The sequence below is a fragment of the Delphinus delphis genome, chromosome 15 (genome assembly GCF_949987515.2).
Source record: "Delphinus delphis chromosome 15, mDelDel1.2, whole genome shotgun sequence".
Classification (NCBI taxonomy): domain Eukaryota; kingdom Metazoa; phylum Chordata; class Mammalia; order Artiodactyla; family Delphinidae; genus Delphinus; species Delphinus delphis.
The window spans coordinates 79,096,298-79,123,032 of record NC_082697.1 but is presented as its reverse complement, the minus strand read 5'-3'; the positions used below and the strand labels follow the sequence as shown (position 1 = coordinate 79,123,032).

Genomic DNA, 26,735 nt, shown 5'->3' with positions numbered 1-26,735 from the left:
AAATGGATTTTATTAGAAGGAAGCACTTTTTTGCCATCTGCCAAAAAACTGCCAGGATACTTGTACAGATCTGTGATGCCTTCATTATAAGCGGTGTCCTCTGATGGGTAGTGCCAGGCGCCATGAACAACACACAGCCCCCACGATGGCCTTTAGAGGCTTCATCCCAGGGTTGGTTGCCTTTGTTTTCCATGACCTTCCCTCACCGTGCATACTGGGCACCCACCATGAAAAGGGGGCGCAGACCTTTTGGTCTGTTGTCAACCGGCTGCCCCTCTCCAGCAACGCTGTGCTCTGCTGGAAGTTCTGCCACGTGTTCCACAAACTCCTCCGGGATGGACACCCAAACGTGAGTTCCTGGGGCTGCAGCGGATGGGCAGGGATCCAGGGACCCATGTGGGGAAAGTGCAGTTGCCTGAGTCACAAGAGCCACTGTCCACTCTCGCACAGGGGATGGCAGCTGCCCCCATCTCCTGGCCTCTTGGGTACCAATTTCATAGAGGGCTTTGTCTCTGTCCCATCACCCTCTCTCCTCCACCCCAGACCCATGTTTCACCATCCTCTGTCTCCTCTCCTTCTCTCTCCAGGTCCTGAAGGACTCTCTGAGATACAAAAACGAATTGAGTGACATGAGCAGGATGTGGGTGAGTTTGGACACGCACCCAGGGGCCACCTGTGCCACCTTATCCTTTCCCAGAGGCCACAGAACAAGGACTGTGGAATGGAGCAAATTCATCTCTTTCAGCTTGTTTAGCATTTCTCTCATGAACATCAGGGAGGGAGTCAGAGATGCCCCCAAATGGAACCATGATATCCACAGTCTTACCTGGGGTCCCTGGAAGCTGTAGGGAAGTTCTAGGGCTTGGGAGCTTCTCCTGCCGATGGCAGTTCATGTCATAATGCTCTCTGGGCATTGGGATCCTTCGGCAGTGACACTGTCACAGGTCCTACTTCTTTCTTCTAGTGGTCCCATTGGGGTCACAGTACATTGAGAACTGGCATTCCCAGTCCTTAATGCCAGTGGTTTTTCTTTCCTATCTAGGGATTCTCAGTGCCTTAGGAAGAGGGAGGAGGTAGGTGGCAATATCAGAATACATTGAAAAGAGTGGTTTTGTACACATACCGGAATCCCTCTAGATTCAAGGAGTATGTGTATGGACAGGAGGTAATTTGCCTTTTGAAGAATCTCCCCAGGTGATTCTGATGTGTCATTTTGCCCCACTGGTTAAGAACTACTATGTTAGCCCTTTCCTTCAAATTCTTACCTGTGTCTGTCTGCACTCACAAAATGTTAGCAATTATGTTGTCCAATCTACCCATTATAGATGAGAAATACAGGCCCAGAGAGGGAAGCAGCTTTTCCTATGTCACAAGACTAGTTAACCTAAACAAAGCAGAGGTTTGTCCCCCAAAACTTCCAACTGTATGCTAGAGAGCTTTCTATTACATTTCTGTAACATGGAAAGCTTAGGTCTTTTTCCTTTTTTTTGCTAGAATTTATCTGGTATATCTTTTTTCATCCTTTTACTTCTGACTTTTCTATATTCTTTTTAATATTTTTTACATATATATTTATTGCACTGTGGCCAGAGAATCAATATGATACTGATTTTCGAAGTATTTTTGAGACTTGCTGTGTGAGCTAGCTCATGGTCAGTTTTTGTTTAAAATTGAAGTATAGTTGATTTATAATACTATATTAGTTTCAGATGTACAGCACAGTGATTGACTGATTGACTTTTCTATATTCTTTTGTCTTAGAAATATACTTGTCAATAGCATTTAGTTGGATTTTTTTTTAAAATTCAAGATGGCAGTCTTTGTCAACTGGACACTTACTCTGTTTACATTTATTATAATTCATAACATGTTTAGATTTATGTCTCCCATCTTATTTTATGCTATTTGTCCCATCTGTTCTGTTTCTATTTCTCTCATTTTTGCCTTCTTTTGGATTGATTGGGTATTTTCTTTCTCATTCAGTTTCCCCCTCATTACTAGTGGGAAGATAAAAAATAAAAGCAGAGGTTTTGGTTTTTTTTAACTTTTTGATAATGTTATCTAATAATAACAAAGTGCATGCTTACGTTACCAGCGTCTAAAATTCATATCAATGTCTAGATATCATATCTGTTTCCAGTATAGCACAAAGACCTTAGAATATTTTAACCCCATTCACTCCCTTGTATGTTGTTGTCATGCATTTTAATTTTTGTTGCTTTTAGACTCTAGAAGATATTTTATTTTAATTGTCTTATTCTGCACTTTTCATTTCCTCTTACATCTCAGGCCATCCATTTGGGATCTCTTTCTTTCTGCCTGAGTTATTTCCTTTAGAACTTCCTTTAGTGAGAGTCTGCTGGTGGCAAACAACCACTTTTACCTGATGGAGAATGTCTTTATTTCACCCACATTCATGGAAGATATTTTCTCTGACTTTAGAATTCTGGGATAATAGTTCTTTTCTTTCAGCACATGGAAGGTATTAGTCAAGATGTCCTTCCACCGACTTCTGGCTTCCATCATTTTTATGAAGTCTGCTGTCAGACTTACCATTGCTTCTTTGAAGCTAATCTGTGTTTGTTTCTCTGTTTTTAAGTTCTTAGTATTTATCTAGGTGTGAATTTATTCTAGATTCTTTGGACTTTTTAAATCTGTAGATTATTATATCAGTTACAAAAAAATTCTCATTGTCTCTAAATATTGATTTGCTTCATTCTTTGTTTTCCTCTGAGACTTTGGTTAGCAGTATTTTAGACTTTCTCACTCTATTCCCCATGTCTTTAAACCACTATTTGATTTTTTTCTACCTGTTTGTTTGTCTCTATACTGCATTCTGGATAATTTCACAGTAAATCTAGCTTTCAGTTCACTTATTCCCTCTTCAGCTGGGTCTAATCTGTTGCTAAACCTCTCCATAAGGTTTTCAATTTTAGTATCATTCTCATTTCTTGGAATTTTAGGTTTGGTTTGGTTTGGTTTTTTCTAATCTGCTTGGCATTCTTTATAATTTATTGTGCCCTGCATATATTTTAAAACAGTCTCTAATTTTTTTTAGGTTTGTTAAATATAGTGGTTTTATATATCACTTTTTATAATTCTAGTATCTAAAGCCCTTCGAGGTCTGTTTCTGCCATCTGTTGTTTTGATGAATTTTGCTCCTGCTATGTAGTTTCTTTTTGTATTTAGTTACTTTTCTACTGTGAGCTGCTCATTTTCCTGGAGATTTTTTTGGTGGGAATTCTTTGAATTCTAACAAAGGCCGCTTCCTCCAGAGGGAATTGGCACTTGCATCCATTAAGATCACTCTAAATTAAATTCTCAGCTTAAAAGTTATGTGAATTCTGAGCAGATCCCCTTGAGGACTGGCTCACGGGCCCAATTCTCAGCAGTAGTTTTTTCCGCCCTCTGATCACAACAGTGGTTTAAGGCAGTAGATTTTCTTTGCAGTCCTCAGGGGGGACTCCTTCAGTGCAGGAGTACATGTGTGTTATTTCCAATTTACCCTTAATTCCCCTGCACGGAGGAGGAAGTCTTTTGGCTCTTGCACTAGACTCCTCAAGTTGGGCAGGTGAGAGCCCTGCCTCCTGTTCACCACCTGGGCCTTAAGGCCCAGAAAACCAAAACTCAGGTTCACTTGGTGTGGCAAAGTGCCCCCTCCCCACCATTCCCTGAACCCATCAAGTCATTTGCTCTCTGAATATCTGAATTACTCAGTTCCTGGCCTGAGGATTTCTTACTCTCTTGCAAGTTCATTAATGCCTTCAAAGCATTTTTAATATTCCACTCAATATTGTTAGTAGTTTTCAGTGGGAAAGTCAACCCAGTTACCTAGCCTGCCTGCCTTGTTATCCAAAATAGAATTCTTTTAGGTCTTTTTTCCTATATAATCTGTCTCTTCCATTTGACTAAGAGTTTCTGAAGTTAGAAACTTCTTTTACTTTTTTTTTTAAATTAAGATCTTATTTTTTTTAAGAGCAGTTTTAGGTTCACTGAACAATTGAGTGGAAAGTACAGAGTTTCCACATACCTGCCCTGCCCCCAAACATGCATAGCCTTGCCTAATGGATGAACCTACTGACACATCCATCACAATCACCAAAGTCCATAGTTTATATTACAGTTCACTTGTGGTGTTGTACATTCTGTGGGTTTGGACAAATGTATCCATCATACAGAATATTTTCACCGACTTAAAAATCCTCTTTGCTCTACCTGTTCATCCCACCCCACCCCTACTCACTCCCCACCCCCACCCCCACCCCCAACTCTTGGCAACCACTGATCTTTTTATAGTCTCCATAGTTTTACCTTTTCCAGATGTCATATAGTTGGAATCATATAGTATGTAGTCTTTTCAGACTGGCTTCTTTCAACGTAGTAATATTCAATTAAGTTTCCTCCATGTCTTTTCATGGCTTGATAGCTCATTTCTTTTTACTGCTCAGTAATATTCCACTGTTTGGATGCATCACAGTTTATGTATCCATTCACCTACTGGAGGTCATCCTGGTTGCTTCCAAATTTTGGTAATTATGAGTAAAGCTGCTACAAACATCCATGTGCAGGTTTTTGTGTGGGCTTAAGTTTTCAACTCCTTTGGGTGAAAACCAAGGAGCTCCATAGTTGAATCATATGGTAATAGTATGTTTAGTTTTGTAAGAAACTACCAAACTATTTTCCAAAGTGGCCGTATCACTTTGCATTCCCGCCAGCAGTGAATGAGAGTTTCTGTTGCTCTGCATCCTCATCAGTATTTGGTGTTGTCAGTGTTCTGGATTTCGGCCATTCTAATAGGTATGTAGTGGTATTTCATTGTTTTAATTTGCATTTCCCTGCTGACATAGGATGTGGAGCATCTTTTCATATGCTTATTGACCATCTAAACATCTTCTTTCATAAGGTTTCTGTTAAGGTCTTAGGCCCATTTTTTAGCTGGATTCTTTGTTTTCTTATTGTTGAGTTTTAGGAGTATATTTATATGTTTTAGATAACTGTCCTTTATCAGATATGTCTTTTGCAAATATTTTCTCCCAGTCTGTGGCTTATCTTCTCATTCTCTTGACAATGTCTTTTGCAGAGTAGAAGTTTTTGTTTGTTTTTGCTATGTTGGGTCTTAGTTGCTGCACACGGGCTTTCTCCAGTTGCGGGCGAGTGGGGGCTACTCTGTGTTGCGCGGGCTACTCACTGCTGTGGCTTCTCTTGTTGCGGAGCACGGGCGCTAGAGCACGCAGGCTTCAGTAGTTGCAGTGTGTGGGCTCGGTAGTTGTGGCTCATGGGCTTAGTTGCTCTGCAACATGTGGGATCTTCCTGGACCAGGGCTCGAACCCATGTCCCTTGCATTGGCAGGCGGATTCTTAACCACTGCGCCACCAGGGAAGTCCCAGAGTAGAAGTTTTTAATTTTAATGGAGCCCAGTTTATCAATTATTTCTTTCATGGATTGTGCCTTTGGTGTTGTATCTAGAGTTATCACCATACTCAAGGTCATCCAGGTTTTCTCCTTTGTGATCTTCTAGGAGTTTTATAGTTTTGCATTTTACATTTAAGTCTTTGATCCATTCACCTTTTACTTTTTTTTTAATATAATCCATTTTAAAATTTTTTATTCATTTTATTTATTTAGTTTTGGTTGTGCCGGGTCTTAGCTGTGGCTGGTGGGCTCCTTAGTTGCAGCCAGCGGGCTCCTTAGTTGTGGCATGGGAACTCCTAGTTGCAGCATGCATGTGGGATCTAGTTCCCTGAGCAGGGATCTAACCCACGTACCCTGCATTAGGAGGCGAATTCTTAACCACTGCACCACCAGGGAGGTCCCCACCTTCTTGATCCTCATACATTTTCACATGAAGTATAGTTGTCTTTGATGATGAGCATATTTTTGCTTTTTCTACTTCTCACTACTTTCTGATTTTTCTATAATGAACAAGTATATCATAAAATATGAATTTTCATAGAAAATTAATACATTATGAAATACTGTCATCTACGGCATTGATGTTTTTAAACTCCTTTGATTACTCAACTCTCTTTGGTGCCCCTTGAGGCACCTTTCAAAGGATTCCTCTATGCTAGAGGAAGTAGATGCACTTAGAAGAAAATGTAGAAGTCAAGACTCACGTGGGAGCCACAGTTATTCAGTTTAAGGTTCTTTGTGCCCCATTTCCCTTTTCTTTTGTATATAATGGGGAGTTGCCAGCATCACTCTGCTAAGCCTAGCTTCTGCCCAGGCACCTAGGACATGACTGCATGGGCAGACTCCATGGGAAGGCTTCTTCTTTACCAGCTGGGTTTAGTCCCATTTCAAACCCCCATCCCAGGTATAATACCATAGATGCTTTTAGTCTGTTGAAATCCATCTGGAGGAGGTGTTTGTTCTCCTGTGTTTAGATAGAGAAACAAAAGGAAGGAGATAGCCCATAGTCAGACTGTGATTACTAAGGATGGGAGACTTAAGGTTCTTAAATGAGAAACATCGTCCAGAATTTACCCGAAGGATGTTTGTACACAAGATGATACTGTAAGAATGTTCATCGAAACATAGTTTACATAGAAAAACTTGTCTACAATTAAAACACACAACAGTAGGGAGCTGGTCTGGTAAATTACAGTACAGACTTATAATGTACTGGGTAGTCACGAAAAATAACGATACAGAAGAAAATTTAATAAGATGGAAAAAATTGCAGTATATTAAGTGAAAAAAACCATATTGATCCCATTTTATCTTTTAAAATAAAGGTGGAGCACAGAGGATTTCTAGGGCAGTGAAACTACTCTGTATGATACGATAATGGTAAATCCATGTCATTATACATTTGTCAAAACCCATAGGATGTACAGCACCAAGAGTGAACCCTAATGTAAACTTTACTTTGGATGATAACAATGCGTCAGGTTCACCAATTATAACAAATGTCCCACTCTGGTGAGGGATGTTAACAGTGGAAGAGGCTGTGTATGTGTGGGGACAGGGGGGACATGGGGAATCTGTACTTTCTGTTCCATTTCGCTGTGACCCTAAAACTCCCCTAAAAAATTAACTCTGTTTAAATTGAAAAAATAACATTGTGAACCCCAAAATGTTAGCCATGATTGTAGCTGGTGGTTAGGTTAAGGGTGATTTGTTTGCATATGTACTTTTTTACATTTTCCAAATGTTCTTTCTAATTTCATTTTTCAATGTATATCAACATTTTATTAAAATTTTTCCAAATTTTTATTGTGGTAAAATACACATAACATGAAATTTACTACCTTAACCATTTCTTAAGTGTACAGTTGAGTGGTATTAAGTATGTTCATATTGTTGTATAGTCATCGCACCATCCATCTCTGAAATTTTTCATCTTGTAAAACTGGAAATCTATATCCATTAAACAATAACTCCCCATTCCCCTCCCCACCTCCAGCCCCTAGAAACCACCGTTTTACTTTCTGTCTCAAGATTTTTTACTAATCTAAGTACCTCATGTAAATGGAATCATACACGATTTGTCCTTTTGTGACTGGATTATTTCACTTAACATAATGTACTCAAGATTCATTCATGTTGTAGTACGTGTCAGAATTTCCTTTTCAAGACTGAATAATATTCCGTTGTATGAGTATATCACATTCTGTTTATTCATTCATCTGTCGATGGACACTTTGGTTGCCTCCATGTTTTAGCTCTTGTAAATAATGCTTCTATGCACATGGGTGTGCAAATATTTTCAAGATCCTTCTTTCAATTCATTTGAGTATATACTGAGAGATGGAATTTCAGGATCACATGGTAATTCTATTTGTAGTTTTTTGAGGAGCTGCCATACTGTTTTCCACAGTTGCTGTACCATTTTACATCCCCACTAACAGTGTCCAAGGGTACCAATTTCTCCACATCCTCCCCAGCACTTTTTTTTTTTTGATATTAGCTTTCCTAATAGATGTGAGGTGGTATCTCATTGTAGTTCTTTTTTTTAATTTTTGTTGGAGTATAGTTGCTTTACAGTATTGTGTTAGTTTCTACTGTACAGTAAAGTGAATCAGCAATATGTATACATGCATCCCCTCTTTTTTGGATTTCTTTCCCACTTAGGTCACCACAGAGCACTGAGTGGAGTTCCCTGTGCTATATAGTAGGTTCTCATTAGTTATCTGTTTTATACATAGTATCAATAGTGTATATATGATTCTATCTGGTGGTTAGGTTAAGGCTGATTTGTTTGCATATGTACTTTTTTATGTTTTCCAAATTTTCAACAGTGGATGTATGTTATTTTCATACTCACAAAAAATATATATTCTTTCAAAAAGAAATCCTGGCTGTAGATCCTTCAAACCAATGTTCTTCGTGTTGACACCCCGCTTTCTTTCCTCATCCTGAAAGGGCCACCTGAGTGAGGGGTATGGGCAGCTTTGCAGCATCTACCTCAAACTGCTGAGAACGAAGATGGAGTACCACACCAAAGTGAGTCTTTGCGACAATCCTGCTGCCACTGCCAGCCATGCACTCCCCCCGCCCCTGCTTTCCCCACCTCCCCGCCCTGTCCCCTCACACCTGGCTGGGCTTAATTGTCAGGTTTTCCAGGTAATGAGACAGCCTGGCTTCTTAGGGAGTGTTCACACCATATCCCAGCTATGTAAGAGGAAACATTTTATAGAGTAACTGCAGTCAGGCCCCTGGGATGTGACAAGGGGCCTGGGATTTTGGCCCAGGTCTTCTGCACCTTTTGTTCCCCATTTTGCAAATAGAAAGAGGAACCTGATCCACCAGGTGGCCTTATAAAAATACTTCAGAAGCACTGACTTGACTGTTAATAGAAACAGCGCCTTCCATTTATATAGTAAGTTTCCACACAGGACCTTCTAATCAAGATATGACTTTAGCTGATATTTCTTTTTTTATATAAGATTTTTTTATATTTATTTTATTTATTAGTATTTATTTTTGGCCACGTTGGGTCTTCTTTGCTGCACGCAGGCTTTCTCTAATTGTGGCGAGCAGGGCCTACTCTTCGTTGCAGCGCGCAGGCTTCTCATTGCGGTGGCTTCTTCTGTTGCGGAGCACGGGCTCTAGGAGCGCGGGCTTCAGTAGTTGTGGCTCGCGGGCTTTAGAGCGCAGGCTCAGTAGTTACGGCGCGCGGGCTTAGTTTCTCTGCGGCACATGGGATCTTCCCGGACCAGGGCTTGAACCCGTGTCCCCTGCATTGGCAGGTGGATTCTTAACCCCTGCGCCACCAGGGAAGCCCTAGCTGGTATTTCTTACACACTTAATGCATGTAAAACTGTGTGCCAAGTGGCATATAAGATTAAGAAAAAAGGGTGTACTCTTTAGGCATTTACAGATCTGTCGGAGAGAGAAGCTTATACACTTGCAGTAGCTGTGTAATAGTGCCGGGCAGGTATGTGTGCCTGCAGAAGAGTGCCAGGGATGTTTTGAAATGATGGAGGGATATGGCATCCTAAAGGGCAGAATGAAGGAAGTGGGTCTTGAGGTGGTCCTTGAAGGGTGGGTATGAGGCACATAGGAGGTAAGGAAGAATGGCATGCCAGGTGGGAGGGAAAATGGCCAGAATTAGGGAGCTGGCGGTGGAAATGGAGAAGGGGACCAGGTCATCATGATGTCCAGACTGAGTGAGGAAGTAAATGCGACCAGAAGGATAAAGGCACCGGCCTGAGTCTCTGAGGCAGATGAGCAGGGGTGGTGGGCCTGAGGGCAGGAAGGGGCGGCAAGGCAGAGCGCTGGGTGTTACAGCCAGAGAGGGAGGTGCCGGCGTGGAGGACTTCTTTCTTCAGAGCCTGAAGAATTCACACTGGCATTTAGAGCCCCCTTGGTGGACTGGCCACCCGTCTCTCTGTGCTCCCCTCCACCTGCCCCGCTGCCCTGTGCTCCACCCGCTCCAGACAGACCACACCGAGGAAGAGAGCAGGATCCAGATACCTGACAGCTGATGAGCCCACGTAGCTTCCCCTGACTGTGCGGGTGCTTGATGTAATATTCTCCAGCCTTCAAGTTTATTTTACTGATTATGTTTTGCTAAAGTTAATGTGAGAATGGGTTTGCCTGCCCTGAGCTCACAATAGCCGCTTCAGGAGATGGCCAGAGGGCAGTGGGAAGCCTGGAGAGTATTCAGAACAGATTGGAAATAAGCAAAGGCTGCACTGCCTGCATGGTGTGGGTGTCAAGTTGAAGACCGACCGCTCTCACACGCTCGGTGTCATTGCACCACAGAGAAGATGTCCATGGCACAGGCTGTGAGCGAGGGGCCCTCCCCCGGGTCCCAGGGTTGGGATGAAGCCTTCGCCTATGATGATGGGCGGTGGGTGTTCTTTGCCGTGAACCAATCACAGGACCTGTGTGTGCGTGTGTGAGGCTGTGAGCGCTGCCACACCTCCCCAGGGAGCATGCAGGCACCTGTACCAAGCAGAATCCACCTGCTGCAGCCCGAGCTCAGCGGGGCTGGCTTGCTTGATGTCGGCTTAGTTGGTCTGTATAGAGAGCTCTTGAGGTGCCCTGTTCTGACTTCCTCTGCCTCCCTTCCAGAATCCTAGGTTCCCAGGCAACCTTCAGATGAGTGACCGGCAGCTGGACGAGGCCGGAGAGAGTGATGTTAACAACTTGTAAGTGGCTGTCCTCACATTCTGGACTCGATGAGAGAGAAAGCTTGGGTAGATGCTGTCACTTCCGGTTAGGATCACAGAGGGCCTGAGGGCAAGGGCAGTGGCTGGGGTGGGGACTAAAGCCCCTGAGTGACTTGACCTTGGGGCCACTTACTCCTGGCGCCTCCTCAAGAACCCTTCCAGGGCGCCTCCCACTCCAGGCCTCCCTTCTCTGTGCCCCTCTGCCCTTTTTCTTTGCTGCTTTCACTGTTGAATTCGCCCTGCTTGATCTTCCAATGGCCTTAATACCCACTTAGGTCGGGGCTAAGAATTGAAGCTGGTGTGTGTGTGTGTGTGTCTGTGTGTGCACGTGTACATTGGCGGCAGTACAGGGCTTGGGGGCCGGGACAGGTGGAGCACTGGCCTCGGGCCGTGGAGTATAAGCTCTCTTTCCTCTTGGGTCCAGTTTCCAGCTGACAGTGGAAATGTTCGACTACCTGGAGTGTGAACTTAACCTCTTCCAAACTGGTGAGTCTCTCCCTCCCGCCTGGCCCAGGCTTTCCTGGGCATTCACCTAACCCCCAGCCTGGTTCCCTGCTTGGACCAGCTGGCCTAGCCCCTGTCTCCATACAAGTTGTGCAGTTCAGGGCCAGGGAGATGGAGCTGCCCACACTGTGTCTGTTCTCTTGGCCCTGGTGCAAGGAGGGGCTGAAGCCCAAGGGCATTTTCACGTGAGTGGAAAGACTGCGATCCCCACCCTGCTGACCTCCCCGCTAAGCCCAGGCCTCCAAGAGTCCAAAGACAGTTCCGGCCTCTGACAGACCCTAGACTGTGGCCCCAGCACTGGCTGGTCCTTTGGCCCAGGCTTGTGTGCTGCTCAGGTGGGCTGGCCCTCAGGGTGTATTTCTGCCCAGGTGGCCTGTGCAGTCACCCTTTCTGCCCCAGCATCCCGTGATACCTGGCTCTGTTTCCATATGCATTGATCACTTGGGTTATTAGCAATAGATGCTGAGCTCCTCCTCAAAAATCAGGAACCATGCCTGCTCACCTCTGTTCTAGCCCCATGCCTGGCATATAGCAAGTGCTCAACAACCAAGTTTAGAATGCTTGCTTTCTGCATGAACAGCAGTGAAGAAACAACAGGTGGACAGAGTTCATAAAATGTTGTCAACGGGCTTCCCTGGTGGTGCAGTGGTTACGAATCTGCCTGCCAATGCAGGGGACAAGGGTTCGAGCCCTGGTCCAGGAAGATCCCACATGCCGCAGAGCAACTAAGCCCATGCGCCACAACTACTGAGCCTGTGCTCTAGAGCCAGAGAGCCGCAACTACTGAGCCTGCGCTCTAGAGCCTGTGCTTCCAACAAGAGAAGCCACTGCAATGAGAAGCCCGCGCACCGCAACGAAGAGTAGCCCCCGCGCGCAGCAACAAAGACCCAACTCAGCCAAAAATAAATAAATTTATTTTTAAAAAATACTGTCGACATCCAGCTGAATGCTCTGGAATTATCTGGGGAGAATTAGCTAGAGTTTTCTAGAGAGAGCTCCCCCAAGTCTTCGCACAAACTCTTCCATGGTTAAATGGCGGTGGTTTTCTCATCCCCCAGAGAGCAGTGATTCGGAATCAAGAGCATCCTCTACACGTTTCCCCACCTGCCCCCCATCCTCAGTCACCTCTTGTGAGCCACAGAAATCGAGAGAGCTGGTATTAGAAGAAGTCTGTCCAGCTCCTGAGTCCTAGTCTGTGACCCTGTAAGATTGGGACCAGAACCTTCGGAAGGAGGCCCTGCATTTTCAACTGCGGGAAACGTGGGCCAATTACAATTAACATTTATTTGGTGCCCTTGCAGTGATTCTCAAAGTGTGGTCCCTGGACCAGCAGCATCGGCATCACCTGAGAACGTGTTAGAAATGCACACTCTCGGGTCCCACCCCAGACCTTCTGAATTAGAATCTCTGCGGGTGGGGCCCAGCCATCTGTTTTAACAAACTCCCCAAGTCTGCACTGTCTAACAGCGTTGCCACTGGCCACGTGTGACTATTTAAATTAATTACGATTAAGTAACATTCAAAAGTCAGGGCCTCCGTTGCACTCACCACATTGCAGGCACTCAGCAGCCACACGTGGCTAGCATATTGGACACACGTACAGAGCCTTTCCATCATCACAGAATTCTCCTGGAGTGATCCTATGGGGGGATTCTGATGCATGCTACAGTTTGAGAAGCGCTGAGCTAGAAAATAGTTTTCAACCCTGGCTGCATATTAGAATCACCTGGGGGGCTTTTGAAACCCCCCCCCCCCACTAATGCCCCAACCCTACCCCAGACCAATTAAAAAAGAAGGGGGCATGGAGGAGTTGCAGGCAGACATTAGTAGTTTTCAAATTTCCCCAGGTGATTTTAATCAATCTCAAAGCAAATGGGAAGGACCACTGCACTGTTGCCATGAACTTTATAGGACATTCTCATTTAATCCTTACGAGACCTCCTTACAAGACCCTTAAGAGGTATGTGCTATTAGAACCATCTGCATCTTACGGAAAAGCATCTGGAGGCACAGAGAGGTTGAGTAAGTTGCCCACGGTCACACAGCTCTAGATGTTACTAGATGCCAAGGGGCATTCCTGGAAAGCGGCAGGCAGGCCGTGAGATGGAGCAGCCTGGGGTTCCTTGCCAGCGTGGAGCCTAAGGAAGCCAGGAGATTTGGGGATGGCCGCCTCGCAGTGACAGCTGCTTTTAATTTGTGTCAAGAAGAAAAGCTGCCTTTTAATTAGAACCGTTTGGGTTTTTTGGTTTTTTTTTTTCTTTCACTTGACAGACTAAGCCTGTTAACAGGGACTAGTACAGCCAGGGAAGGCCGAACACAGTGGCTCTGGGCTTTCCTCCGGGGCAGTCCCACTCGCTGAGGGACTGCAGGGAAAGTCGGTGCTGGCCACGTGCAGGGTCTCCGGAGGCGGTGGGCAGCCTCTGCAGGGAGGAAATCAGCCCTGGCCAGTGGTGTGCACTCAGGGTCCATGGCCAGGCATCTAGGTGCTTGGTTTAGGAGCGAGGGGCAAGGGGCAGGGGGTTAACGTGGAGGGGTCTGTGGGAGCAGCTTGCTCTCTGGAGCCCGGGAGAGTGGAGGACAGTGCTTCCGTTGACCGGCTCCCCCAAGGACCTCCGTCAGCCTTGATCCTGATGGTTCGTCCTCGTCCTGGCTCCTTGCCCTGGGTCCTTGTAGCCTCTCCTCCAATTGTCCACCAGGGTTCCTGCATTTCCCCCCTTGTGGTGTTCCAAGAACCCTGTGACAAGCCAGCAGGAAGCCAAGGCTGAATTATTTCTTCGTGTTCTGATCAATGTTTGATAGTTTCCCCACATGTGTTCTCTTGCACAACCAGATTGGGTGCTTCTCAGGGTCAAGATCACCGTGAGACCAAGTTCATGCCTGAGACAGAGGGCTGAATTGGCTGTCAAAAGCCCCTTTCGATCCTGAAATACTGATTCCCCATAAAACGGAGGGCTTCCCTTGAACAAGAGCCCACCTCCCCATTAAATCAGAAACCTTAAAAGGGGATGTGTTCTTCCTGCCCATATGGGAGGGAGGTGGGGGAGGAAGCATGAAGCTCGTCAGACCGGAAGGAGGCATTTGGGGTGCTCCCCCCGTAAATCCCTCCCGCCGGGCTGTGCACAGAGTAGAGCAAGTTCATTTCACCTGTTTGTGACACACAGAGCATCTTGACTGCCAGGGCCACAGGCTCCTGGTCTAGCCGTCGCTGGCCACAGGGGCTCTGGCTTTTAACTCACCATCTCTCAGCAAAACCGCTTCTTGGCTTTGTGGCCACCTTCAAGTTACTTACTCCCCTGTATGATGGGGATACTCTTAGCTACCCCATAGGAGTGTTGAAAGGGTTAGATGCATCACATGAGATCATGATTGCACAGAATAGGTCCTCGTGTGTTAGACTCCTGCCTTCTCCCGTCTGAGAAGGTCGCCTCTAATTTCCTAGCTCTGCTGCCTCTCCCCTTTCTGTCCCCTAGTGTTCAACTCCCTGGACATGTCCCGTTCCGTGTCAGTGACGACAGCCGGGCAGTGCCGCCTAGCCCCGCTGATCCAGGTCATCTTGGACTGCAGCCACCTCTATGATTACACTGTCAAACTTCTCTTCAAACTCCACTCCTGTGAGTATACGGGGCTTGATCTCTGGAAACTTCTGGCCGGAAGGAGGTTCACAGCCTGAGGCTGTCCCTGGAGGGAAGCAGCTCCCCCCAGTGCCCTTGGCTTTCTGCTCCTGACCCAGAAGGCCCTGGAGCTCCCGGCTGTCTTGAGAATAGAAGAGCAGGGCCAAGCCTTGCTGTGCTCAGGGAAGCACCTGGCCTGCCACAGCCGTGACTCGGGATGGTCCTCACCCTCCACCTCCAGCTCTACCGCGTCAACATCCATGTGTGTCATATACGCTGCAGACCACACAGATGAGGACAGACCCGGCCTAGACCCACAGGAGCAAAGGCGGCCGTTTCCGAAGAGTTCATCAACACAGTCTCTTTGTACAAATGGCTTTTGTGGAGAAATGTAAAACATAGAACAGGGCTGCTCAAATCAATGGAAGGCCACACCTCCCCTAGCCACAGATCCTTGGGATAGTTTCGCGGAATGTATTTTGGAAACTACTGGTCTTGTGGACGTTCTTATCCGTTTATGTGCTTCTTCTTTTTTTTTTTTTTTAGGAATATATATTTTTTTTAACATCTTTATTGGGGTATAATTGCTTTACAATGGTGTGTTAGTTTCCACTTTATAACAAAGTGAATCAGTTATACATATACATATGTTCCCATATCTCTTCCTCTTGCGTCTCCCTCCCTCCCACCCTCCCTATCCCACCCCTCCAGGCAGTCACAAAGCACCGAGCAGATATCCCTGTGCCATGCGGCTGCTTCCCACTAGCTATCTACCTTACGTTTGTTAGTTGCGCTTCTTATTTAAAACGATGTGTGTGGGTGCTGCTTCCTCAGGGTCTGCATCGTTAAACCGTATCCCCGATGAATCTGATGTGGGTGGTCCCTGGGTCACACTGTGAGGTGGCCATCGTGAAGGGTACACACATTCAGAGTGCACGGATGATGGAAAACCGAGAAAAATCAAGACGCAAATGGATGTTAGCAAGGTTTTATTGCGGAAGTCTAGGACAAGGGGTACTCTGGAACAGGTCACTGACGAGGAGGAGTCTGGTTATTTAGACCAGAACAAGGGAAGCAGCATCACTGTCATTAACGTAGGAGGGTTTCACGGGAGGGAGGTTGGAATTCCATGTTCAAGGGTTAGAAGGGTTTTGGAGCAGGGGGGCGTGTCTGAAGGAAGCAGAGAGGGTAGACTAAATGCCAAGAAAAGAAGGCAGGCAGTTGCATAGAAGCTCTGAATACAGATGAACTTGTTCCTAAGATACTACAGAACCAGTTGCGCACTAGGACATCCCCACTTCCTTCTATAAAGTGGTGAGTTGTGATAAGAGACAGGTAATTATTTGGGTTTAAAGGCCTTCTTTAAAGGCAGAGCAATACACAAGACCTTCGAGAACTGTGTGGTCAGGGAAAAAGGGATGCTCCATACAGTATATGCTTTTCTGAAAATAAATATTTTCTTTTAGAATAGATTTAGATCTACAGAAAAGTTGCAGAGATAGTTCAGAGAGTTCCCATGTACCCCTGAACCCAAGGGTCTCAGTCCTGCAGTCTTTGCCTGTCTCTGGCAGGCTCTCTGCATCTCTCCAGACTCATGTCTGTGCTGGGCCTCACCCAGTGTGCCCAGTGCACACAGCCCCCCGGAGAAAGCCCCCCTCTGGGGCCTGCCATGGTCCACCCTGCTGCCTGGGTCAGGTCACCGCTGCTGTAGTCAGCGACGTAACTTCCATCCTGCTCTGTCGAGAGTGGCTTGCAGTCCGGGAGCAAACAGAAGGAAAGATCTGACTGAGAAGTAGCCCCAGAGTCCCTGCTGGCCCCACTGGGCCCTCTTGGTTTCCCAGGGCAACTCTAGGTCAAGAATGCCTTCCTGCAGGGCTGGCCCCCAGCCCCAGGAGGGATGGTCCCTTCCCGCTGTGTCTTGCCTGCCCTCTGGTCCTCCTATTCCCTCTTAGTCTTTTCCAATTTCTTCCAGGTCTTCCAGCCGACACCCTGCAAGGCCACCGGGACCGCTTCATGGAGCAGTTCACAAAGTAAGCGGCTTCAGTGAGAGAAAGGAAGGCGAATCTAAAAGTGCTATGAAGTCAGTTAATCCGTGCAGGAAGCACTTGCTTTTAAATCATCGAAGGGTGAGGGTATCTGCTTTAATGCTTTAAAAAGCAAAGGAAAAGAAGACGGCAGCAAACCTACCAATGGCTGGGGAAGCTATCGGTTCTCTAATAAATCTCATAGAGAAAGACAGTTTCATTCATTCAGTCATCCTGCTTTATTCCCAGGGCTTCATCCTCTTCCATTTTTCTTCTCCCTAAGTTCTCATGGTTTTATACCGTATACATGCTGACAGCTCCCAAAGATATAACTCCAGCCCAGCCTTACCTCTGGATTCCAGGTTCACATCCCCAGTGGTCTATTTGACATCACTATACCAAACTTACATCTCAAACTAAACTCTAGGTTTTCTTCAAAAATCTTTTCCTTTCCCTTCTATCTCAATAAATGCTGCCCACCATCCACTTAGGACAGAGATCCGGAACTCACCATTTTCCTCATTCCCCACGTCCAATCTATAAGCAAGTTCAGATGATAATTGACAAAGAGGTCTTGTCTCTGGTCATATATCCCATCTCTTCCACTTCCATTGCTGTCTACCAGGACCCTCCGATATGGACGGGATGCTCTGGATTTCAGCTCTTGCCCTCTGCAATCCTATCCCCACCCAGCAGTTAGAATGACCTTGTAAAAATATAAATCCCTTGCTTACAACCTTTCAATGGCTTCTGATTACACTGAGAATCAATTCGAAGCTCCTCTCTGTGGTCTGCAAGGCCCCTACATGATCTGGCCCCTGCCCGCCATCTGTGACCTTGTCTCCAGTTCTCCAAGTGTTTCAGCCACGTAAGGTCCTCTTCCAGTTCCCGGAACATAGCCTGCGCTCAGAGGCTTAGCACGTGCTGTTCCCTGTCCTCAGGATGCTCTCCTCCCAGCCTGGCCAGCTCCATCCAGGTCATCTTCAGTCACCTCCACACAAAGGCAGTCTCTGGCCCCGCATTTGGGGTCTTTTTGCCTACCTTCTGCTCCTCCGACCCCACCCTCATATTCTCCATCACAGCACCCTGTTTACTTCCTTCCTGGTTCTTAGCATGACTTTTTTTGTTTGACTGTCTTGCCCATTATTGTACCTCTAGCACCTGATTCACAGCAGTCAATTAAGCCTATAGCATTCAATCATGTTTGAATGAATTAATAAGCTAATCAGCTAGTCTAGAAGAGGAAGAGCTTCTCTGACCAAAGGGGAAATTATTCTGGTGCATTTGGGAAAGAAAATTGGTGACGAGATGACAAGTCCAGCTCATCTTTCAATTAAGCATGCCCCAAGAAGAAGGGATGGAATGGAGGGAGAGACAGGAGGATGGGGCCGGTGAGGTGGGGGGAAGCATGAGCATGATGTTTTCCTTGTTAATTTCTTCACCCTTGACTGCAGGAAAAGCGTCGCCCCCCCCACCCCCAGGATCCCAAGCTTAGGCTTCTTTTGCTGGTTCCTGAGCAACAATCAGAGAGGGCAAGTTCGGGGTTGTGCTATCCTCCCCGTTTCCTTGTTCCGTCTGAAAAGCCTCGTATGTTTATTCTATAATAAATGACTTATTAAATGCTAGGAGACAGGCCCTGGGGCTGATTTCCTGGAATGTTAAATTCCAGTAGCTTAGGAAAGCAGCAGAGCCTATTACTGTTGGCTCCAGCCCAGAAAGCAGGGAACGTGTGGTCAGGTGATTCTGTTTCCTTTCATTTTTTTGAGCTTATAAAAGCATTTCCCATGCGTGCCGCCTCACCTTCTCTTCCACAGACACGGTGGCTGAGGCCTCAATGTCCCCGAATTCGGGGAAAGCAACAGTGATGTCACAGGGACAGTCCTAACCCTGGGGTCTGAAGGGTTATCGTGAGACCCCAGGAGTTTCGCTTATTGGGCTGAGCTGGAGAAAATTCTGTGCTGAAGAGAGAGGGTGCTGAGATCCCTGACCCTCTTTTATTATATCTCAGAAAATATGTCTGGTGCCCTCAGTTTTGTTGGCCTTCAGTGTTTAGATTCAAAATGGAGACTTGAGGAAGAGAAAAAATTGGGGTTTATTTATTCCCATATCCATCCAAGATTAGGACACAGTATAAATGGTTTTTCTTCAACCAATATTGCTGAGTAATTCCATGCCTGGTACTACTTTATTTTTATTTTTTAATTAATTTTAATCGGAGTATGGCTGCTTCACAACGTTAAGTTAGCCTCCGCTGCACAGCAAAATGAATCAGCCATACACATACAGATATCCCCTCCCTTTGGACTTCCCTCCCATTGTACCACAGTGCATTAGGTAGAGTTCCCTGTGCCATACAGTATGTTCCCATCAATTGTCTATTTTATACATAGTATCAATAATGTATATGTGTCGATCCCAGTCTCCCAATTCCTCCCTCCCCACCCCTTTCCCCCTTGGTATCCATACATTTGTCCTCTACGTCTGTGTCTCTATTTCTGCTTTGCAAAGAAGATCATGTATACCATTTTTCTAGATTCCACATGTATGCGTTAATCTACGAGATTTGCTTTTCTCTTTCTGACTCACTTCACTCTGTATGACACTCTCTGGGTCCATCCACGTCTCTATTAATGACCCAATTTCGTTCCTTTTTATGGCTGGCCCGGTACTATTTTAAACCTAGCTCAGCAGGGCCCAGTCTCTGCCTTCTAGAAGCTTATAGTCTAGTTGAGGAGATAACAAATAGCGCTCAAATAAGGTGAATTCATTAAAAAGAGATCTGCCTTAGTAATTAAGTTCCCTTCCCTCTTCGTATCATTAGTGGGTTTATCCTCAGAAATTTATTTTAATATTACTCTAAGCCAAACATTGCTAGGAAGACACATCTGCCAAACAACAGCATATATTCTACGGTGATGCAGAAATTAGTTTTTGGACTGTCTACTCTTCCAAAGGATTTTGTGGTTTGAATTACTCTTCCCCCACCAGTGAGGACTGGCTATAAATAATCTCTCCCTGCAGCATCGTAACTGCATCCTAGCACCATGGAGCCCATCTCCTTGGCAGCCTGTGCCCGGGGGCTGGGCAGGCAGTAGGAAAGCAGGGTGTCCCCTCCCCGGGGCTGGTGAAGGCCCCCAGCAGCCCTCAGGCCTTTCTCCACCCTTAGGTTGAAAGATCTCTTCTACCGCTCCAGCAACCTTCAGTACTTCAAGCGGCTCATTCAGATCCCTCAGCTGCCAGAGGTAAGGCCACACCCAGGGAGCTGCTGAGTCCTGGAGGCTGTCTTAGAGGCTGGCAGGTGGGCAGGGTCTGAGGATGTGTCTTCCCTTTTCAGAACCCACCCAACTTCCTACGAGCCTCCGCCCTGTCAGAGCACATCAGCCCCGTGGTGGTGATCCCAGCCGAGGCCTCATCCCCCGACAGCGAGCCAGTCTTAGAGAAGGATGACCTCATGGACATGGATGCCTCCCAGCAGGTGAGGACCACTTAGGAGGAAGCTCAGGCCTTCCCGTTGCCCCCGGGGAGGGCAGGAGGACCTGGGACAAGTTCAGCCACCTTCTAACCCAAGCGCCGTAAGTGGACCTGAACCAGATTAAGAAAGTATCCGTTCCCACGTGTCACTCGTGAGACCCACGCTGACCTCTCTGGGTCTCTAACCTTGTCCTTACTCCTTTCTGGTTGCCGCAGAATTCATACGACAGCAAGTTCGATGACATCTTTGGCAGCTCCTCCAGCAGTGATCCCTTCAATTTCAACAGTCAGAATGGCGTGAACAAGGACGAGAAGTGAGTCCGGGCTGTGGAGTTAAAGCACATGGTACAAAAGCTAAGTTAAGCCATGATCTCACTTGCCACACCCAACCAAAGAGGAATTCTTGGGCTTCTTCGGTAAATGTCTTGACCTTCGAATACTGGCCCCTTTAAAATCCAAGAGGAAAATCGAATGAGGCTGAAATACCCATGGACCTGTGGGTGGTAGATTAGTATCTGGAAACGCTGACAGTCTTAGCGTATAACTTACAGGATTTCAAAGAACTGTTCCCAAATTAACATCGACTTTTAACCTCCTCCCTGGGTCTCCTAGCTCGCATTTAAAAGGGAAGGGATAGAAGCACAGTGGAAGCAAACTTGCTGTCCTTCTGTTCCTAGGGATCACTTAATTGATCAACTGTACAGAGAGATCAGTGGGCTGAAAGCACAGCTGGAAAACATGAAGACTGAGGTATGAGCTAGGCTCTGATCTGCGTCTGGGCTTCACCGGAACATGACAGCTTTTAATATTAAATTTGCTTCACATCCACCCTTGTTGGGCCACATCTTGACCAGGTCGTTATGCATTTCCAGTGCACTTAACCCTTGAGAGCAGCATTTAAGCCGCGCTCCAGGGGCCCTGTGATAGTGGGAGATAGTTGTGATCACCAGCTGGCTGTGAAGCTGTGCGGTGAGAGACCTGCTCTTCTCACTTGGCGACGAGAAGGTTTGACTTGTAGCTCTGCTGGCACTTTGCAGTGTCTGGTGCGGAGGCTTTACCCTGGGACCGGCAAATGTCCTCTCCTTCATGCCAGCTGGTCCATCACGCCTCCCAGGCCCCTCTAACAGGACCAGAACTCCCCTGCCGTCACCCCCTGTTGTGGCTGGGGGGTGGCTTGTAGTGACCAGAAGCCTCCACTCTCGTGAGGCCTTGGGAGTGGGCCTCTTAGGAAGACCCAGGTGTTGATGTGGTCGGCGCTGGAGACGTGGCAGGTCGACCCCGGTCGGTCCGCCCAGCGCTCATCCCCGGGCCCTCCCGCAGAGCCATCGAGCCATGCTGCAGCTGAAGGGCCGCATCAGCGAGCTGGAGGCCGAGCTGGCCGAGCAGCAGCACCTGCGGCAGCAGGCGGCCGACGACAGCGAGTTCCAACGGGCCGAGCTGGACGAGCTCAAGAAGAAGCGAGAGGACACGGAGAAGGCTCAGCGCAGCCTGACGGAGATCGAGAGTGAGCGGCGGCTGGCACCGGGCTGGGCGTGAGGGTGGGGCCGGGGAGGGCGGAGCCCAGTGAGACCCCGGATGGAGGCTGAGGCCAGGCACCAGAGCCCCCGCCTCGAGTCTGTCCGGGAGGCCGTCGTGAATGCCAGTGTCACCAGTCAGAAGGGCAGATCGGTGTCGGGCAGGTTGAGAGCCCCACTTGAGGCCCTGCTGCGAACACGGAGATGGGGCTACAGAGGATGACGAAGGAGAGGGAGCCTAAGAAAATTCGTGGCATAAAAGCCAAAAACCCTGATAAAGTAAATGCCGAGCATGAAATGCTCAAGGCATGTATCAGTGGAGGGATTTGAATTAGGTGAATTCTTCATTAAAGAAGACCTCCCAGGGGACTTTATTTCAGTAGGGGTTTTGAGGGAGAAGGAGGTATATATGCTTGTGAAAAGGAGGGACGATCTTCTAGGGGTTCTGGCTTATTGGAAGGAGGGCAGAGGGTCCCCACCAGTGCAGACCCCTCACCTTGGTCCTTGACGATACAGGGAAAGCCCAAGCCAACGAGCAGCGCTACAGCAAGCTAAAGGAGAAGTACAGCGAGCTGGTGCAGAACCACGCCGACCTGCTGCGGAAGGTAGGACCCTCACCGCCCCCATCGGCACGCGCAGGCCCCGCTGCACGGGGGAGACGGTGACTTACGCCACGTGGCTTCTCCAGGGCTGGCGCCCCCGCCGTTTCTTGGAAACCGCAGCTCCCTGGCCTCCTGTATCTCGAGCTCCACCTTAGGTGCCAGCCCCACTAGCATTAGCATTATCCCACATCTTTATCATTTTGGCAAATAGTTGAGAGTTGAGCATCTGAAGGTGACAGCTTCCTTCTAGGTGGGAAAGTGATGTCTGTGTCCGACTCTAGGGCACCCAAGGTCTGAACGGCGTCATTTCTTCCGGAAGGAAGATGGCCTTTGTGCTGGAGATACGCTAGTTCAAGACACTGTGCTTCTCTTACAGAATGCAGAGGTGACCAAACAGGTGTCCGTGGCCAGACAAGCCCAAGTGGATTTGGAACGAGAGAAAAAAGAGCTAGAGGATTCTTTCCAGCGCGTAAGCGACCAGGCCCAGCGGAAGGTGAGTAGAAGAAGTAGGTGGGAATTGGTGGGGGGGAGGGTGTCTGTCCGAGATGGAGGTGGGCCTTGAGCACTGCACAGATTGAAAGACCTCGTCGTCTGCTTCACGAGCAGGTAGAGCCCTGTGGGAGGGTGACAAGGGACCGTACAGGACAGGACGTGGTTACCCATGTGTAAGGTGTTAGAGGCATGACGTGATGAAGGGTCTGAAGTTGAGTGGGGCTCATCAGCTAGGACGAGTCTTGAGGAGGTTTTGAAGTGGAAGCAGGTGGATGTCAGAGAGGAGTGGCATTCATAAAGACCCACAGCCAGAACTCCCGTGAGTTGGGATGGGGTTGGCGGCAGGTCCGATTGGAGTAAAGAGATGTCGGGTGGATAAAATGGAACGCCTTACACTTAGAGTAGTGGCTTTCACGCTCTCCTGTGACCCAAGTGAAAAATACATCTAATGGAAATCAAAGTTTCACAGAGCAATACTTATCCTTATTATGTGAATGCATGTGGATTTTTTTTGTGGGGGAAGCTCTGTTTACTGCATTCTTTTAAAAATGTTAGCTGTGAATTCTTACTCATGGGTCACAACCCGCTCTTTGAAAAACACCACTTAGAAATCAAAGAAGGGAAATTGTTTCAAGACGGTGAGATGGGGTGAGTCAGCATTATACCTACTGGGTGTTGGGATGCCTGAATTAAAGATCTCGTTCTGCTTTAATTAGTATTATGGGCTCAAGCATGACATTTGGGAAATGTCCCTAAAACTCCCCACCCCCCACCCCACCCCCGCCCTTGACATTTCCTGAAGCTGGAAAAAAAAATTTTGGTACATTCTGAGCTCTCACCTTCCCCCTGCTTTATGTCAGGGTATAAAAGTATACAAATCTCACAAGTATAGCCTGGGAATTTTTACACGTGTTTATCCCGTGAAACCACCACCCAGGTGGGAGCGCTCCTGCATTTCTTCTCTTTCAGACTCAAGAACAGACGGAAGTACTAGAGAGTTTGAAGCAAGAACTTGCCACCAGCAAACAGGAACTCCAGATTGTCCAAGGCAGCCTGGAAAGTTCTGCCCAGGTAAGCGTCACCTGTCTTTCCCTTCCTCATTCTTCTCCATCTCTGGCTTTGGTGTTGCTGGCACCCGGCATCCATCACCATGAGCACATGGCCCACCTTGGTCCCATCTGGGAGCAATGTGTCCTTGGGAAGGGGCAGATTCCTTGTGGCCTGGTGGTGGGTGTGGACCTCTGGAAAGGGGACAGTTTAATTCTCCCAGCAACTCCCTCTTCCCACTCGGTCGCCCTGCAGTCGGAAGCGAAATGGACCGCCCAGATCGCCGAGCTGGAGAAGGAGCGGGGCGGCCTGGTGGAAGCCATGGCTTGTCGAGAGGAGGAACTGTCCGCTCTTCGGCAACAGTTGGAATACACCCAGATCAAACTGTCCAGCACAGAGGCAAGTAACGGACGCCCACTGGGGCTGACCAAGTCCAATTTCATAGTCATGGGCCTCGGCAGTGTATGCGTGGAGGCAGGGGGGCTGTGAAAGGGGTTTGGGGCCTTCGGCCGGATCGCGAAGGCGAATATTCTGCGGGCGTAGCTCCTAATGCCAGTGTGCCCTGTGCTGCACACAGAGCAGATGAGAAGGGATGCACCTGGCACTCTCTCCCCAAGGGTGGAGGCCGGGCTGCCGTGGTCCATCCCCACAGCCTCCTGTGCTCGGGGGCACACACCTGTGGACAGAGTTAAAAAGGCTTTTTCTCTGTGTCAAGCTAACTGGCTTCGGCCTCATTAGCAGCAGCTCGAGCTAAGGTTCCAGGAGTCCCAGCTGTGTCACAGGTGGGTGCTGCATGGAGGCTCATTCGGGGGCCTATGGCCGACTCTCACTTCCCTGGACCATCCCTAGGAATCTGTAGGCCGGCTCGCGAAGGACCAGCGAAAAATGCTTCTGGCGGAGTCGAGGCGGGCTGCCGAGCAGGTGGTGCAGGAGGCCCTGAGGCGGTTTGAGGAGCCCGCTCTCTTCAGCTGTGCCGGATCTGCAGGTGCCGGATCCTTACAGCCCAGTGCTCTTCGGCGTTGGCCTTGAATCCCGTGAGACCCTGATCTCAGGGGTTCCCAGCCCAGCTGCATGTCAGGATCACCTGGGGATGCCCAGGGCCCCCCCCCCCCCCACCACGCCTAATTTCTATTCAGTCGGCAGCTCTGCAGCACAGGGCCTGCGCAGTAGTGTCTTCTAAACCCCCCCACCCCCCCCAGCTCTCACCCCTCCCCCGCCCCGGGTGTGATAACTACTGCTTTGGTCGTGGATCACGCTGATGAAATGCATCCTGGGAGCCGAGGCCTGGTAACAATTCTGAATGCCGGGAGGAGGAGGAACAGACAGGCCTCTGTGTCTCTAAGGAGAACAGTGTGGTCTGAATCCAGAGGTGGCTGCCATGAGCTTCAAATCTAGACAGGGAGTCATCATCCTTAAGCGTGGAGAGGCAGAAACGATAAAATCCCCACAGGGTCACGGGCGTGAGCAAGGGCCCACTCTGCGTGCCCCAGAGTCCTCAGGGCATATGGTGAAGTCAGGAGCCCCGTGATGAGAGGAGGGCCCTGGTGCACAGTAGATGGGCGAGCATCCAGGCCCGGGGCATTTGTGAAGTCGTGGACGTAGCCGTGAACAGATCTCATTACAGCTCATTTTCGAGCAGAGGGGACTTGATGGTCTTGAGAGGTCCCATTCAGAACGAGGCAGACGGGAAGAAACAGCTGATGGGTGATTTTATTTATTTATTTTTTTTGCGGTACGCAGGCCTCTCACTGCTGTGGCCTCTCCCGTTGCAGAGCGCAGGCTCAGCGGCCATGGCTCACAGGCCCAGCCGCTCCGTGGCATGTGGGATCTTCCCGGACCGGGGCACGAACCCGTGTCCCCTGCATCGGCAGGCGGACTCTCAACCACTGCGCCACCAGGGCAGCCCTGATGGGTGATTTTTATTATCAGCTAGAAAGGTCTCGATTTGGTGAAGTGTTTCAAGAAGGACTGTGATATCTTGTTCAGTGGGGAACCCGTCTGTAGGGAAATCCAACAGTTGCAAATGAAGTAGCACACTGGGTACCTCATTTACTGCGAGAACACCAGGACATGGGGCAGCTGTGGGCAGATTCCACAAGAGATGGTATGAGCTGGGTTTTGGAGGAAGAGGAGAGACATAAAGCCATGGAGAGGAAGAAGAGTGGGGAATAATAATCATAAAAACGGCTGACATTTACCGAGTGCTTGCAATATGCCAGGCACGATTCTAAGCGCTTTATGTGCCTTGGCCCAGCAACCCTCACTGTGATGCCAGGAGGTGGTACTATTATTCCTCCTTTGTCGGATGAGGAAGCAGGCGCATGTGGCCTGAGAACACAGCCAGTAGTGATAGAGCCAGGAGCTACAACACGTATGCCACGAGACGCAAGAGCCCCTACTTTTAACTCCTGTGCGTGCGATTCAGTCTCCGTGGACCAGTGCACAGAGGCACAGCAGTGGGAATGACGGTGTTGTGGGCAGAACGGGGAGCCAGGGGTCTGAGCCCAAGAGTAATGGGAGTCCAAGGGCCTTGAAACACTTAACAGGAAGGCCTGGATTTGATTCAGTGGCAGTGATGGGAAATGAGGGGCAGAAGCTAGACCGTGATGCCATTGCCGTGGTTCTTGGCTAAAGGACCAGGTAGCCTCAGAAGTACAGCCTTTGAAGCTACAGTAAGAGAATCACGTACCAGCATAGCCATCGATCTCTCCTCCCTCCCCCTTCTTAGGGAAGCTCCTGCAGGGCTGGGGCCCCCCACTGGGAAGGTCATCTGTCAGGCAGCTTAACTAACAAGGATGAAGTGAGCTGAGACAGCTCTGACTCTGACTTTGCCCTGTCTTCCCTCTCA

At 48.1% G+C, this 26,735-nt stretch overlaps 1 protein-coding gene across 1 annotated transcript in view; it reads left to right on the top strand.

Annotated features, from left to right (window-relative positions):
* The window catches only part of HIP1 (huntingtin interacting protein 1), a 153,131-nt gene that overhangs the window by 105,067 nt on the left and 21,329 nt on the right, over positions 1-26,735 (top strand). The window contains exons 3-19 of the mRNA XM_060032258.1: positions 207-349; positions 588-644; positions 8,368-8,448; positions 10,525-10,601; positions 11,047-11,108; positions 14,597-14,737; positions 16,710-16,767; positions 19,928-20,003; positions 20,096-20,236; positions 20,449-20,546; positions 20,910-20,982; positions 21,553-21,736; positions 22,263-22,351; positions 22,725-22,841; positions 23,810-23,911; positions 24,143-24,286; positions 24,737-24,872. Of these exons, the coding sequence (XP_059888241.1) occupies positions 207-349; positions 588-644; positions 8,368-8,448; positions 10,525-10,601; positions 11,047-11,108; positions 14,597-14,737; positions 16,710-16,767; positions 19,928-20,003; positions 20,096-20,236; positions 20,449-20,546; positions 20,910-20,982; positions 21,553-21,736; positions 22,263-22,351; positions 22,725-22,841; positions 23,810-23,911; positions 24,143-24,286; positions 24,737-24,872 (1,779 nt within the window). The remainder of the gene's footprint in view (positions 1-206; positions 350-587; positions 645-8,367; positions 8,449-10,524; positions 10,602-11,046; positions 11,109-14,596; positions 14,738-16,709; positions 16,768-19,927; positions 20,004-20,095; positions 20,237-20,448; positions 20,547-20,909; positions 20,983-21,552; positions 21,737-22,262; positions 22,352-22,724; positions 22,842-23,809; positions 23,912-24,142; positions 24,287-24,736; positions 24,873-26,735) is intronic.